The 15,510-nt window shown below is 42.3% G+C and overlaps 1 protein-coding gene across 1 annotated transcript in view; it reads right to left on the reverse strand.

The window, feature by feature from the left end:
• Coq8 (ubiquinone biosynthesis protein COQ8, mitochondrial) overlaps positions 1-15,093 on the reverse strand; it is a 47,227-nt gene extending 32,134 nt beyond the window's left edge. The window contains exons 1-4 of the mRNA XM_080283474.1: positions 14,893-15,093; positions 10,305-10,407; positions 6,595-8,330; positions 861-1,086 (exon numbers count right to left, since the gene is read on the reverse strand). Of these exons, the coding sequence (XP_080139600.1) occupies positions 861-1,086; positions 6,595-8,330; positions 10,305-10,407; positions 14,893-15,093 (2,266 nt within the window). The remainder of the gene's footprint in view (positions 1-860; positions 1,087-6,594; positions 8,331-10,304; positions 10,408-14,892) is intronic.
• Positions 15,094-15,510: the final 417 nt, after the last annotated feature.

Genomic DNA, 15,510 nt, shown 5'->3' on the forward strand with positions numbered 1-15,510 from the left:
TTGAACTCTTCGTTGTATTCATGATACGCTCCGTATGTTTCATACCATGCCGGAATACAGTCTCTGGAGCTTTCCCTTAGGATCATCCGTGATGTTGGTTTCATCACAACTAAAGATGTTTGCAGGAGGTACTCCCCTAAGGCTGTCTTCTAGCTTTTTAAAGTAGGCCACTATGGCCTCTTCAGAGACAGCAGCCAGCTTCCTTGAAATATTTTGGCATCCTGGAGGAGAGCAGGGCTTTATGTCTCTTCAGGAAGCCATGTACCTAGTCTGTACTTGGCAGATTATCCTTGAAATCTGCAATGTAGTGTCTACAACTGTTCAGATAGTACTTGAAGTTGCAGCATATAAATTGTCCCAAGTGTCAAGTCAAATTACCCATAACTGCCCCATTAGTCTAAAATCATAATATTTTAAAAACAAATGGAGCTAACTTACTTTAGTAGATGGATAAACAATAATGACACTTAGCTTGTTATTATATATCCAAGGGACTGCAGAGGAAAATACAATTAATCTTGCCTTTCATGTTGTAAATCTCAAAAAAAAAAAAAATAAAAAAAAAAAAATAAAATAACAGAAAGAAAAATTGATCAGTTCACTTGCCTTCTGCAAGCTACCCCTAACACTTACAAAACAGTAGTTTAGTTGACTGAATTTTTATTTTTCAAATTATCTGGTGAAGACTGGCAATTTTTAGGAGCTTGTGAATGCTCATATTAACTCACCCAGTATCAGCCAGTAACAAAGTACTGTACTAAAGTGTGGCACCACTCTTGAACGGGTTTACAATTATTTCTAGCTAACAATACAGTATATGGCAATCATACAACTCTGAACTCATCACTTGGTGGACTAACCTCGCACTCTACAAAGTGTGTCGACAATCCTCTTAGCATTAGCCTCAGTGAGGAATGGTGACCCATCCAAGAGTGAGCCAGTGTTCTTGCCCTGGTTGAGACCCAATGTGCGCCGTGTTACCTCAGCCACAGTGCCCACCCCCAGACCTGCTGCCAGCCCTCCAAATGACATTAGACGGCCAATTCGTGAGTGAGGAACTTTTCTCGCCTGAGCATTTTCAGCTAACTGTTGGGGCAAACACAGTACAGTGAATCTTCTCTTTTCCGGACAAACTTGTTGGTACACCAGAAAGGTACCAATTTAGCAAAATTATCTTTGAAAGCAGTGATAAGAAACAGGGAAGTGAGCATGGAAGTGAAAAAGTTACTACATGACAGTATTGTGATACCAACTCTAATGTACGGAAGTGAAGCTTGGACGTTGTTGGAAGGACACAAGTCAAGAGTGAGAGCCGTGGAAATGAGTTATTTAAGAGGAGCCTGTGGAGTCACATGGAGAGACAGGCTGACGAATGAGGATATAAAGGAGCGTTGTGGTGTTGATGTGGATGTGATAGGAAGCGTTATGAGGAACACACTGAGGTGGTTTGGCCATGTGGAGAGGATGGAGGGTCAAAGACTGACGAAGAGAGTGTATGTGAGTGAGGTGGAGGGGGAAAGAGGGAGGGGGAGGCCGAGGATGAGATGGAGAGATGGGGTGGAGAGGTATATGAGAGAGGGGGGTGTGAGTTGGGAGCAGGGGAGTGAAATGGCAGGGGACAGGGCGACTTGGAGGTGATTTGTTTGTGGCCACCCCAAACGGGATTGAGGCATCTGGCAATAGATAGATAGATAGACAGATAGATTTTTGTATACAACCCATCTTTACACTCGGGATAAGGTCAGGATGATGATGCATGCACTATCATTTTATTTTATAACTTTGCCTTCCTCTGCACTATATGATTTTTCTTTACTGAACACCCAAACTAATCTTTATTGAAAGTTACACATATAACTAACTTAAATAAAGGCAGTACTAATGCTAAAATAGTAATACATTAGACCAATGGAGAGCTATTAAAGTTAGGGTATTACTACAATCTTTGGGCAGTCATGATTACAGAAAGTCCTATTATTTGTACAATGGATTATGGCATCTGGCGACAGACAGATAGACTGGGAGACAGATTACTTCATATGAGAAAATAAAAAATAAAACCTGATGGTGGAGGGGTATGAGAAACAAAGGAATGGAAAGGATATGTAATACAGTGCATGAAGTGAACTGGGATGCATTGGTTAGTAGGTTTAGACTACATGGAAAAAGGTCTAAATACTTTTGTTACTTCTTATTTTAACAAATTACAAGGTACTGTAAAGTATTTAATGCTTCAGTTGTGACATGGCTGTCAAAAGGGCACTTTTAGCAGCCTGTCAGGCTTTACAGAATCATCATCATCATCCGGACCTCCTTTCCCACCCTAGGACAGGGTAAGGAGTAGCAATGTCCAGACAGCCCAAAATTGCCCAATCCAATGGGCAACGCTTCCATTCACTCACCATTCAAGCCCCCGGAATCCTGCCTCTATCAGATACGCCAAAAACATTCACCACATTCTGTAGCTTCACATAATCGTATCTGACAGAGTCAATCCAGACGCTGCCACGTTAAAATGGGGTGCCAAAAATCCCTTATCATGCACTTCTCCTCACAAAATTCATCCAGCCACTTCTATCTCCTGTCAGTTCCATAGCCTCACCGACTTCCAAACCTCTCTTCCTCACACATTCATCTACCATATCTCTCCACCGTCTCCTTGGCCTACCTCGCCTCCTCCCTCCTTCGAATTCACTCAGATATACTTTCTTCACCACTCTATTGTTATCCATTCTCTCCACATGACCATACCATCTCAGTACACTCTCTTCAATTCTGGTGTCCACCGACTTCCTCACTCCGCATCTTTCATGAATCACATTATTTCGTATCCTATCCACCCTCTGTACTCCACATATATTCCTCAGCAGTCCCATCTCCACTGTTCTTACTCTTGACTTTTCATTTTCATACCACACCATAGTCTCACATCCATATGTTAAAGTTGGCACTAACACTCCTTCATGTAAGCCTTGTCCAGCTTCAGCACTCAAGCCTCTGTTTCTTATCAAGGCCTTCATTGCACCAACTACTTTTCTTCCTTTTATCACTCTACTTTCAACTTGTTTTGCACATTTTCTTCTCTTTTCTATCACTTAACCCAGGTATCTGAACTCTCTCACCAAATCCAGTCTCTCTCCATTCACTGTTACATTGCAATGGGAGTCACCTTCTTTCTCTCAATAACCATCACTTTACTCTTTTCTACATTTACTCTCAAGGAACAACGCTTATAGACATCAGCAAAACTCTGCACTAGCCTACCAAGTTCTTGTCCGGTACTTGCAAGCAGTACTATCAGCATACAACAAATTTGAGATATTCCATCCATCACCATTCATTACCAATGCCATCCCTCTCTCCATTACTCGTGTTTTTACTTCTTTCATCCTCGTCCTTCTGCCTACGGTTGACTTTACACTCCCTCTTCTGTCTTTCATTCCTTCATTCTTTCCTCTTCCTTCTGCCTGTGGGTGGCTTTACACTGAGTGACAAGCCAAATGGTTTCCTGTACACCAGGAAACCATTTATTACGCTGGGTGGTAACCATATAACCAAATTTTGGCGCCTGGTGGTTTAGTGGGTAATTATTGTGCTCCAATCGGATTGAGCCAGTGAAGGTTTATATCCAAGGGGCGGTTGGGGTTTATTGCTCACATAATGCCACTCAGGGATGAGTGAGGTTGGTCATTCTCATCTTAAATGTCAGGACCAACTGCGATTTGTGAAAAATGTGCAGAAAGAAAGTCTCCTGAAAACTGGATACTGTGTGCATATGGACAAAATTGAAGTAGATAGGGTGGTTATTGTTGCTGTCATTGTGACCCCAGGCTCAATTGAATGTGGACCCAGTGGATTGCAAAAAACTGGCCACTTCAGCAGGGCACTCAAGGTCTTTTGCTGAGGTTATGTTGAAGGACTACCTGTGAAATGAAAGTGAGCAGCATGAGGTGATTAAGTGTTTGTGGTGTGAGGAGCTCCACTGCTGTTTGTTAGCTGTATTTTGCATTGGTACTGAGGAAGGGAGGGGAGATAACCACAGCATAATTTGGCTAGGTGCCCTTGTCTCTAAACAGGGTGGTAAAAAGTGTATATGTGAATCTGAATATGGAAGAAGGTATGGTTGGTTAAAAAAGAGGAAAGATGTGGTAAATGAGTGTGAAGGTATGAAAGGTGATAAGGTTGGGAAATTGCCAGGGGATCAGGTCAGTTGGATAGAGTTATGTGGAGGAGGACATGACAAGAGTTTGGTAACTCTTTTTTAACTTGATAGTTAACTGAATTGCTTTATCTGACAGATGTATGTGAAGAACATCTGTAAAGAAACAGAATACATATATGTGCAGTTAGTTAGGTTTCTGGGGTGAAACGAGGGCTCTGGTGGTTAGAATCATGTTCTGAACGACTGGCCCACTTCACTGCATGAAGTGCTGTTGGTAGTTCTATTTTCCTACTTTCTCCTTCCTTTGATTCCTACCTTACACCATCCTTAAGAGGGAAATAATATTAAGGATGATGAGGATGAGTTTGAAGATGTCAGAAGTTACTGAAGTTATAAAGGGAACACTGTTTAAACCGTGCAGTCTTATACCATGACCAGAAGTTACATGTGTCCATTAACATTAGGATGACACTTTTGTTATACCTACATAAAAGTTCAAAATTCTAACAATCCAGCTACCTGCCTCAACACTGCACTTGAAAAGGCCAAATACAGTCTATTCATTATAACCCAAGAAAGTATCCACAACCATCATCATTATCATCATTCTTTTTCTCACTTAAGGCTGGGGTGATGCAGGATCCAAAAATAAAGAAAAAGAAAGTACAAAAATGGGAGAATCTTCATAAGTATACTATGTGAAATGGGCCTGACATTCATTCACTATCATCTGTCTATCCATTGCCAGACGCCTTAATCCCGTAACGGGTGGTCACAAACAAATCGCCTCCATGTTGCGCTGTCCCCTGCCATTTCACTGACCTGTCCCAGCTCACACACCCCTCTCTCATATATCTCTCCACTCAATCCCTCCATCTCATCCTTCAAGCCCCTAAATTCTGTCTTCATCTCAAAAGTTTGACCACCTGCACACATTTCTGTACACCCGATATATCTTTTTGGCTGCATTTTACATACACATACCATCCATCCATCGTCCAATCCAATGTCGCCCCACAGAGGAACATTGGAACCCGGGGCTAGGCAAGTTGGTCCTGACATTTAAGATGAGAGTGACCAGCCTCACTCATCCCTGAGTGGCATTACGCGAGCAATAAACCCCAATCACCCCTTGGATAGAAACCTATGCAGGCTCAATCCGACTGGAGCATCTTAATTACCCACTAAACCACCAGGCGCCATAATTTGGTTATATGGTTACCACCCAGAGTAGTAAATGGTTTCCTGGTGTACAGGAAACCATTTTGTTTGTCACTTAGTGTAGAGTCACCCATAGGCAGAAGGACATCGAAAGAATGAAGAGAAGAAAGACACAAGAGGGAGTGTAAAGTCACCCATAGGCAGAAGAAAGAAGAAAGAATGAAGGAAAGAAAAACAGAAGAGGAATGATGGAAGAAAGGAAGGGACAGACACCCAAAGCAGCACTACATCGAGTGAGTGGAGGGGGTGTGGCTCAGTGGTAGAGCATTCGACTGCATACACATATCAAATACAATAATTTTCTTGACTATTATGATTAATAAGAGGTGCTACAATACAGGGGGATTATTCAGTGTACAGCCACATATAAGTTACTGACTATCAATGAATAAAAAGTATGACTATACAGTAATATACTATTTTGTTTAAATGGGAGTAACAACAGTAAGTAACAAGGAGGAATAAAAGTACAGTACAGTATTATAATGCTTTAGCTCTAACCTGGCCTAAAACTACCCTCTCTCTATCTTTAACCCCTGAAGGTTGGTTCCCATTCTGGAACATGTGTCATGGGGATGTCGGTCCCTGTTCCGGAATGTTTAGACACTCATGTTTTCAACCACTGCTCTACAATAAATAATCACAAGACATTGGAACATCACCCAGATTAATACTGAAGAGTTGTACTTTGCTAGGTAGAAAGATTTTTATGATAAGTTTAATAGATATTATAGAAGCAATTTTTGAAAAATCACCTATTTTTTGCAAAAAATGCCTGCTCATGAAGGTTGCTTTTATAAACAATGCCTGACCCCAAGGGGTTAATGCCGAGCTGTAAAAACAGACTGACACAAAAATGCAATGCTAATCACAAGGACATGCTGTGGAAAGGAGGCAAAACCATAGTAGTCTTTTTCCTCCACTGACCTGCATGAAATAAGCTGCAGAGGGACAAAGATTTAAGCCAAGTTAAGGTAAAGTACTATATGAAGCATGGGAAGTATACAAAAAAACAGGAAACAAAGACAGTAGCTGGCAAAATTGTGTAGTCAAAAGTCAATGGATGCTAAAATCAAGACACCTTGATATTAACTGACAGATGTCTGGGACACAATGTGCATTACAGACTGGAAGACATAAGCAGAGGGAATGACATACCATGGAAAACTGATCCAGTGATGACTATGCAGTACAGAAATTGCTGTACTCACCCTAGATTTCGGCTTTTCTTTAGCCAGTGGTTTCCTTCCTAAGAGTTTTGGTTTTGGTCTTGAGGAAGACATATCAGTATTGGTCTCTACACTCTTAATTAATGTATCATCTGGACTTTTAAAGGACTTTTTTTCCACAGCAGCAGCAGCTGCCACCGTAGCAGCAGATGCAGTGGATATACCAGACTCAGCATTATCTAAGTGTGCAGAAGCATGTGTGTGATCAGTCCTGTCAGGCTCTGGTATTGGAGACATCACATTTGAGCCAACTGCTTGTTCAGCTCTGGTTGTTGGAGATTTGATGCCAGCAGCAGCAGAAACTGTGACTGTTGGTGGAGTTGATGCTTCTGCTGTAGCCTTCACCTCAGCTTGCAATAAATCTGATGGGGTAACTTGTGATAATTCCACCTTCACTTCTGACAGTGCTGGTGATGGTGTCACGTCAGTTGTAAATTCAGTTCCTTCTGGTACACCTATATCAGTAGATAATCTAGTATTCAAGGGTGTACTTCCACCTAACGAAATATTTGTATCTTCTACTGGTGCTCGATTTTGTTCAACTTCCGACTTAACTGGAACATGTACCTCAACATGGACAGCAGAAGTGTCCAACTCTTCTACAATGACTGGTCTGGCCACCTGGGATAGGGAAATATTTAACTCTTTATCTGCATCTGTAATTTCAGTACCTGAGGAAGACTGACCCACTGCTGATGATAAATGTTTCTCAAAATTCCTTATGTCTCTCACTTCAGCAATATTCTGTCCATCAGCAGCTAGGGTGGAGTCAGCAATTTTCACAGTTTCTTCCTTAGCAATACACTGCTCTGTAACATCTCTCAAAACTTCTTCCACAGGTTTTGAATGTTCAACTTCTTTGAATATTGCCAAGTTATGCCCAAAAGCCACATCTTGCAACTCAGATAACTTGTCACTGAGTGCTTCTAGGTGTTCTTCTGTGATTTCTTTCTCTTCTATTTTTGATACATCCAGGAGAGGTTCAAACTCTTTCAGTTTTCTGGTAATAGTGTCCTCTGTTTCACTGACACTCTCGGTCATCACATCAGCAGCTTGTTGGACACCACTTAATATATCTGCTATGGTCCGGTCTGCAGAGAAGGCAATGCTTTCACTTACCATTCTGTCTTTATGCCCACTTGCAGCCTCCTCCATGATCATCATCTCTGTACTCATCTCTGGCACAGTTTGACTGGATGCTGTAGTATCTTTATTTTTACCAACTTCAGCACCATCAAATTCTAATCTCCCAGTCTCATGTGATGTAGATACAGGTACCTGTGATCTGACTCTGCCCAGATTTCTCTCCTGACTTTCAGTATCTTTGGTTTCCTCTATGGTCTCATGGTGTCTTATCCTCCCCACTATATCCATTTGGTGTCCATAGGCAACACTTTCCAGTTCACTCAGCTTCTCATCAATAGCACTAAGGTGCTCATCAGTTATCTCCCTCTCCTCAGTTTTTGTTATATCTAGAAGAGGCTCAAATTCACTCAGTCTTCTGGTGACTTCCTCCCTAGTTCCCCTGGTTCCCTCTGCTATGGTGTCGGCTACAAACTGTGCCCCGGTGAAAGCATCAGTATATTGGCCTTCTCTGTAGCCCTGGTGGTCATTGTGGCCACTCACAGCATCCTGCATCATCATATCTTCAATGGTTAGCTCTTGAACACTGGGGTCATACGGTGGGTCATATTCTGCTGATGGCTCCTGAGAAGTTTCTGGAAATAAGCATGTACTGACCTGAGTATCAGTCATTCTAACTGCTTGTCAAAATACAAAACAAAGTATATTTTCAAAAGTTTTGAAAAACCATCAGTAATCAGGTCTGCAGAAGGTTGAAAGCTGTAAAAGTTTAACATATTACAGTACACAGATATCTGGAACAAAGAAGTATGCCTGGCTTGTAACAATTTCAGTATCTAGATATTGTTGATGTTGCTGCTCAACCCCGACCCATCTGACTGAGCAGACCCATCAACCGCAGGGATGTAACTGCCCCTATGTGGTCACCCCACTGGTTCCCTACACTGTTGATGTGTCTTAGTGTGGCATGAGCTGTGCAATGTTCCATTTGTGTCATTTATAAAGGCTCCAACATGCTTGCATATGTTGGCCTTGGTCACCTAATGGTGGCTCTTCATGCTGCTCAATCTCTGGCAGACTCCCTATTCAGTCCTTTATCCCTGAGGCCACACTCTGTGACCTTGTCCCAGGTCTTTTTCAGTCTGCTTCTTGCAACCCTACTCCCAGCACTCACACTTCTCACTTTCTGCACCCAACTGTCATCTTGCATCCTTTCCACATGCCCAAACCATCTCAATCTACCCCTCCTCATCACAACACCAATACACTCTAGTCCCATCCTTCCTCTCAACTCTTTAATCCTAAATCTAGCCCCCCCACACCTCGCATCCAAGAATGCACTACACATCCATCTAATCACTGTCATTTCTGTTCCATATCATCATATTCCATTATATGCGTTATGTGGGCCAAATCTACAAGCTGGGTATGTGTTATCTGTGATTCCACCCAATCCAAGTCTAAGCTGGTAGCTGAGGAGGGCTGGGTGATGTCCTGCTCTAAGTATATCTAAAACTTCATCATCTCTATTTAAGGACACCTCTGATGGGTGGTTGTCAGGACGGAGGCCTTATAGCATGATGTTGTGATCAAGGTGTTGTATTGCCCTGTGCATGAAGTAAGTATGTAGGTGCTTTTTCATTTAAAACAACTTTTCACATTGTACACTATATTCCAACCTATGAATGAATGTACTGTTGCAGCTGGTTTGCCCATGAGTGACTCTGGCAGCCAGCTTAACTTTACATGGTCAAGCTGTATTTTACAGGTCCTGAAGGTCAACTGGTCCATAGAATCAAGGAACACCACTGTTGCTATTTATGTGACCTATGGTTCTGAGGGATGTAAATCTGGTGGACTGCAGGATCCAGCTGCCCTTCTGCATCCACTATCTCCCCATTTGGGGGACAGGGAGGGAAACCAAGAATATGCATATAACTGGGAAGTAAAGTACCCAGATATATCAGTGCCACAGTATGAAAGCATCCCTCTCTAGCACAAACACCACTGTGACTCACATAATTCAGAGCTACTTCCGAGAAATCCATCCATCATCCAATCCTATGTCACCCCATGAGAAGTGTAGAATCCCATGCTATGCAAGTTGGTCCTGACATTTAAGATGAGGGTGACCAGCCACCCCTTGGATATAAACCTACACAGGCTCAATCCAACTGGAGTGCCTTAATTACCCAGTATACCACCAGGTGGCATAATTTGGCTATATGGTTACCACCCAGCAAATTCACACTACATCACAAAGTTTATTCAAGGTGAATAAGTCATTAAAACCTAAGTTGAAGCAGGCAAGTGACACCACCATCCTTTACTATAATAAAGCCACATATTTACTCTCAAATCAACCCCCCTGAGAGGCCAAGACTTTGCCATAATAGTGTAGAACAAATAAAGAATTTAAGATAGGTGACTGGTCTACACCAATGAACAACATTACTGTACTGAATTTAATCAAAAACCTCCAGCTGCCTCATGAGGATAATTCAAACGAATGAGTAGCACATGACCCATCAACCCAACAGGCAGCCATAGATCATGAGACAACAAGGCATCTTGGTACAATGGACAGTACCAATATGTGTTATCCTTACCTGAAGCAGCAGAAGGTGTGGCAGTGGCCCAGTATGCCTTCATGCCTTCTGTCACCATAGAGATGCGTGCCACTGCCTCACTTGTTGCTTTTGACACCTCATGCTGTCACGGTATATAGGCACAGTCAGCAGAAAAAGGTTTTGCACAGGAGGGGTCCAATGATATCCTAAATGTTGATTATTGCTCATACTGTTCTGAGGTGATTAATTTACTATTATTTAAAAACCCATGTACAGTTGATAAAAGTATTGATGCACACTTTTTGTGAAACAGTCTGACCCCAGGGGTGATGGCTATTGCAGAATCTCTGATGATTTCCCCTTCTATAATAAAATTTGTTTTGTGAGGATGCACTATATATGCTTACTTGACATTTCATAGTCATTACAGTACTGTTATCCTGTGCACATTTAGATCTATCTATCTATCTATTGCAGGATGCCATCATCCCGTAAGGGATGGCCATTTGACTTTGAGTTATTTGTTTTACAGGGAGTGGCACTAACCCTCCACCAACCCACTTGTTGATATGTAAGGAGCACGTATGGTTTGGTTATATGGTTACCACCCAGCATTGTAAATGGTTTCTTGGCTTACAGGAAACCATTTGGCTTGTCACTCAATGTAAAGCCACCTGTAAAGGAAGGGAAAGCAATAAGAAGTGACAGGAAAGATGTGAGAAATAGGAAGAAAGGAGGGCAGGCACAGAAAAAGAATGATAAAGACTGAGGAAAAAGTAGGAAGTGAGTGGATGATGTGCTGCCTTCTTCTTCCTTAGCCTTTATCATTCTTTTTCTGTGTCTGCCCTCCTTTCTTCCTATTTCTCTCATCTTTCCTGTCACTTCTTATTGCTTTTCCTTCCTTTACAGGTGGCTTTACATTGAGTGACGAGCCAAATGGTTTCCTGTAAGCCATGAAACCATTTACATCGCTGGGTGGTAACCATATAACCAAACCATACATGCTCCCTACATGTCAACAAGTGGGTTGGTGGAGGGTTAATGCCCCTCCCTGTAAAACAAATAACTCAAAGTCAAATGGCCACCCCTTACGGGATTATGGCATCTGGCAATAGATAGATAGATAGATCTGAATGTGCACAGGATAACAGTACTGACTATGAAATGTCAAGTAAGCATATATAGTGCATCCTCACAAAACAAATTTTATTACAGAAGGGGAAATCATCAAAGATTCTGCAATAGCCATCACCTCTAAGGTCAGACTGTTTCACAAAAAGTGTGCATTAATACTTTTATCAACTGTACATGGGATAAAAAAAAAAAAGAAGTTCTGGTAATGTACATCATAGTCCATCAGAATTAGAACGTTATTAGAGAACTTTTCTAATAAACTATATAAACTGTTGTAATGTGCACAATACAGTATGTATGAAAAAAAAAAAAAAAAAAGTTTCACAAAAGTATGCCGTTTAGCACTCTCCTTAAAGCAGATACCCTGGGAAGGGTTCTTCCAAAGTTACTACAGTCCTCCCTCCTATACCATGGCTAATATTGGCTGACAACAAGCCGTGGTATACTTTTCCGTGCTATACATTCCATATGTTTCCATTATAAGGGGCTAACCTAGATTGGACACTTTCCAAAGTCACCATTTTCACCCCAAATCCCACACAAACCCTCCAAAAAACACCCTACTGACATTCACTCTGGTACTCATACACAACAAGTTATTAAAAATACACAAAAAACGTTCCTAGACATTACAGTAACCCCTCCAAATTAGTGAAGGTTACGTTCCAAACCCTCTTGCTAATTCCTGAAATTTGCAAATTCTTGAACCCTTCCTGAAAATGACATTTACTGGTAATTGCACTGCCTATGAACCACTGATACTGTAATGCATTACCCATAAATAAACGTTTCTTGTTAAATCTGTTTCCAGGTTGTTTTGAGCTGTTCGGCTGTGACAACTCTTGTTTGATATGCCAAAGTAATGGCGGAAGGGATTATTCTACGTGTTTAACTAAACCTAACCTACTGTAACTTAGTTTAACTGTACCTAATAATTTAACCAAACCTGACGTAACCAACAGCTGGGATATTGGAGAACGAAATCCATCTTTGAGTACGCAGAATAAGTTTCTTCCATTGCACCAGAAACAAACAAATTGTAGGTATAGCTTAACGGCTTAAGCTCTCAATGGCTGTGGGTTCAGAAATTTGCGTGCACCCCTGGCCAGCCCCAGAACAATTTTTTAAGAGTTCTAAAATCAATTTATTATTATTAATGATGTAAAGAGAATTGCCTGGTGCACCTAGATATGTGTTTTTAGCTTCCTAAACCCATCCTGTGATTCATGGAAGAATTAATAAAATTACAGTGCATGTGCAATATGGGTGAAAACAGTGGTTTCCCACCTGTGGGGCATGTCTCCCTAGGGGGGCATGAAGGGCTGATGGGGGGGCCACGAAGGCTTGATAAAGAGGGTAATTATATTTGAAAACCATGAATTATGATGGAATTCAGTAATTTCTAAATATGGAGAAAATATTTCAGATATGAATAAGAAATCTGATTTTCTGAATATATAAACAATTTCAAAGATTAACCCCTTAACCACGGGGCGTCACTTTTGTGATGCTTGGGAGCAAGAGATCATACCGCGGGGCATCACTTTTGTGATTCTGTGTTATTTTGAATTCGCCCGGGCTTTCAAGTGGTGGCTTGTATCATCTATCAGTACTGACAATGTCCAACACTAGTCAGCACTCCTAATCTCATCTGTACTCCCATCCATTGTTGACAATTTAGCTATTTCTCCCTGTTCTTGACTCCCCTCCCTACCTCCCCTCCATTACCCTCTCCTCTCACCTGCCTGGCCATGCTACGCTAAGTAAATCTTCCCTGGAATTTTCCACTGATTTCATCCATTGAAATATGCCCTATGCCCTATTCTTATACCAAATAATATATACAAAAAAGAAATAAGGTAAGTGATAGTGCCATACACCTAGAATTGGCTAATTATCACCTGACAACACCTCACATGCACTCGTTCGCTAATTTTCGCTGTTTATTTCCCCTTGAAATATGCCGTATAATTTTTCATTCATTGCCAGACGCCATGTAACCCAAGCGGGGTGGCCAAGGGCTCAGAGTTAATTGCTTTACAGGGAGGGGCACTAATCCTCCACCAACCCCAATTGACACGTATAAGAAAGGAAGGGAGAGGCCTAAGTGATATTTACATTCACCTAGAACTACCTAATTTATTATGTATTGTCTAGATTTCCTGCCAATCATTTCATAGTGTATATGTTAGCAGCTGTCACCAGGCTGAGATTGGCAGCACTGCACTTCCCCTAGGCCGGCCACCACACACTGTATTCAGTTTACTGTCGTCTCTCAAGGTACAATGCTCTGTATCATGGAAGTAGCTACCTCAGACACAGGCATGAGGCAGGACACCACCAAAAAACAATGGAGGACACCTCCAGCGGCCAATGGGGGTACATAGGGATGTGATGTCATGCGATCAATCACACTGAACCGCTTGCCTGACGTCATCACGCATGACATTTGACTTTCAACAAGTCATCTGAGCTCCGACACCCAGCAACTCGCCACGGTATATCTGTCTGTGACTGTGGTACATATTTTTTGCCACACTGTAGGTGACTGCGAAAGTACAAATCCATGTTACACGATACCGCATTATAGAAGGGAGGACTGTACTGTACATATTTTTTATTCTTATTTCCATAAAGTGGATACATATCCCATCTCCTGCCCCCCCCCCCTTTTTTTTTCTTTCTTGTACATTTATACACACATTGAAATTGTGACAAGAGAAGAAACATCATACTGTATTAACAAAAAATAAAAATAAAAAACACTGATAACAGCTGCAGTAAAAAAAAAAAAAAAATGTAACTAAAATATACTTAAGAAGTACCGTAGCTATTAACCCCTAAAAGACGGGTGTCCGCATATACTGTCCATGGGTACTAGGGCCAAAAAGACGGGTGTCTGCACATGCCATCACGCCCCTCCACCCCCTTACCACAACACCCACACACCACACACCACCCACCCCCACCCTGACCCCTACCCTCCCCCCAACACCCCCCTCTACCCCACCCCCAAACCCCCACTACCCCTCAACTCCTCCCACAGTCCCCCTAATACCATCCACACTCCCCTACCATCCCTAACCCCCACCCTCTACCCTCCTCCATGCCACCCCCAATCCCCAATCCCCCAACTGCTTCCCACCACCCACTACTCCCCCCACCATCCCCTCACCACCCACCACAATCCCCCCACCACCCAACACCCCCTATCCCCCACCCGCTAATGCTCTCTCCCTACCCCCACCACCCCAAACCCCCTACTCTCCTCCACCCCCACCCCATGCCTAGGCATGAAACAAGTTAAAGTATTATAAAAAAAAAAAAAAAAAAAAAAAAAAAAAAAAAAAAGTCATGCAAGATAATTATATATTCAGCCTGTCTACGATCATCAGTATTTAGGAGTTAAAGGGTATGAATTTCCTTACTTAACCTTGTCTGGCCTACCCTAACTTTATGTAATGCAATAAGCCTAGTACTGTACTGTACTAACCTGCAACACCTGTGGCTGCTGGAATGAGGTACTGACTGCCTCCTGAACTCTAGCCCCTCCCTCCAAAAGAATGGGTCGCAGGGAGGATGTGGCCCATGCTCTGGTGACCTCCTGTGACCTTATCTCCAGTGCTGCTGATCCAACACGGCCCAGTCCACGCAGCACTGTCAGCAAGTCACTCCCTCGTGGTGCCCGGGCCATTGCACCTACAGAGTTGATGGCAACTGTGATCATGCTGACCAGCCCATACTGAACTACCTAATGGTGAAATGATATGAGCTGAAATGGTACTGCTCTGGGATGAAGTAGCTGGATGGGACTGCAATGGACTGGATTAGCTCAGAATGACAAGGGAAGACTAAATACAGTATAGTTGATAAGCATAAACCTGATTAGGTCAAAGAAAATTATGGAGCTGTATTCTCATAAAGTTTAGGATAAAGGTAGGATGGAGAAACTGGAAGGGATTTGTCAGGAGTGTTATATGACTGAAAAATCAGTGCAAGGCCTGCAATGATATGCGGTTCAGAAACTTGGCCCATAAAGAAGCCTCAAGAGAGAAAGCTGGAGGTGGCAGAGATGCGGATGCTGAGATGGATGAGCGGGGTCACATGTATG

This window comes from Coenobita brevimanus, chromosome 97, assembly GCF_032717465.1.
Source record: "Coenobita brevimanus isolate Jiangsu-jjx chromosome 97, ASM3271746v2, whole genome shotgun sequence".
Taxonomy (NCBI): domain Eukaryota; kingdom Metazoa; phylum Arthropoda; class Malacostraca; order Decapoda; family Coenobitidae; genus Coenobita; species Coenobita brevimanus.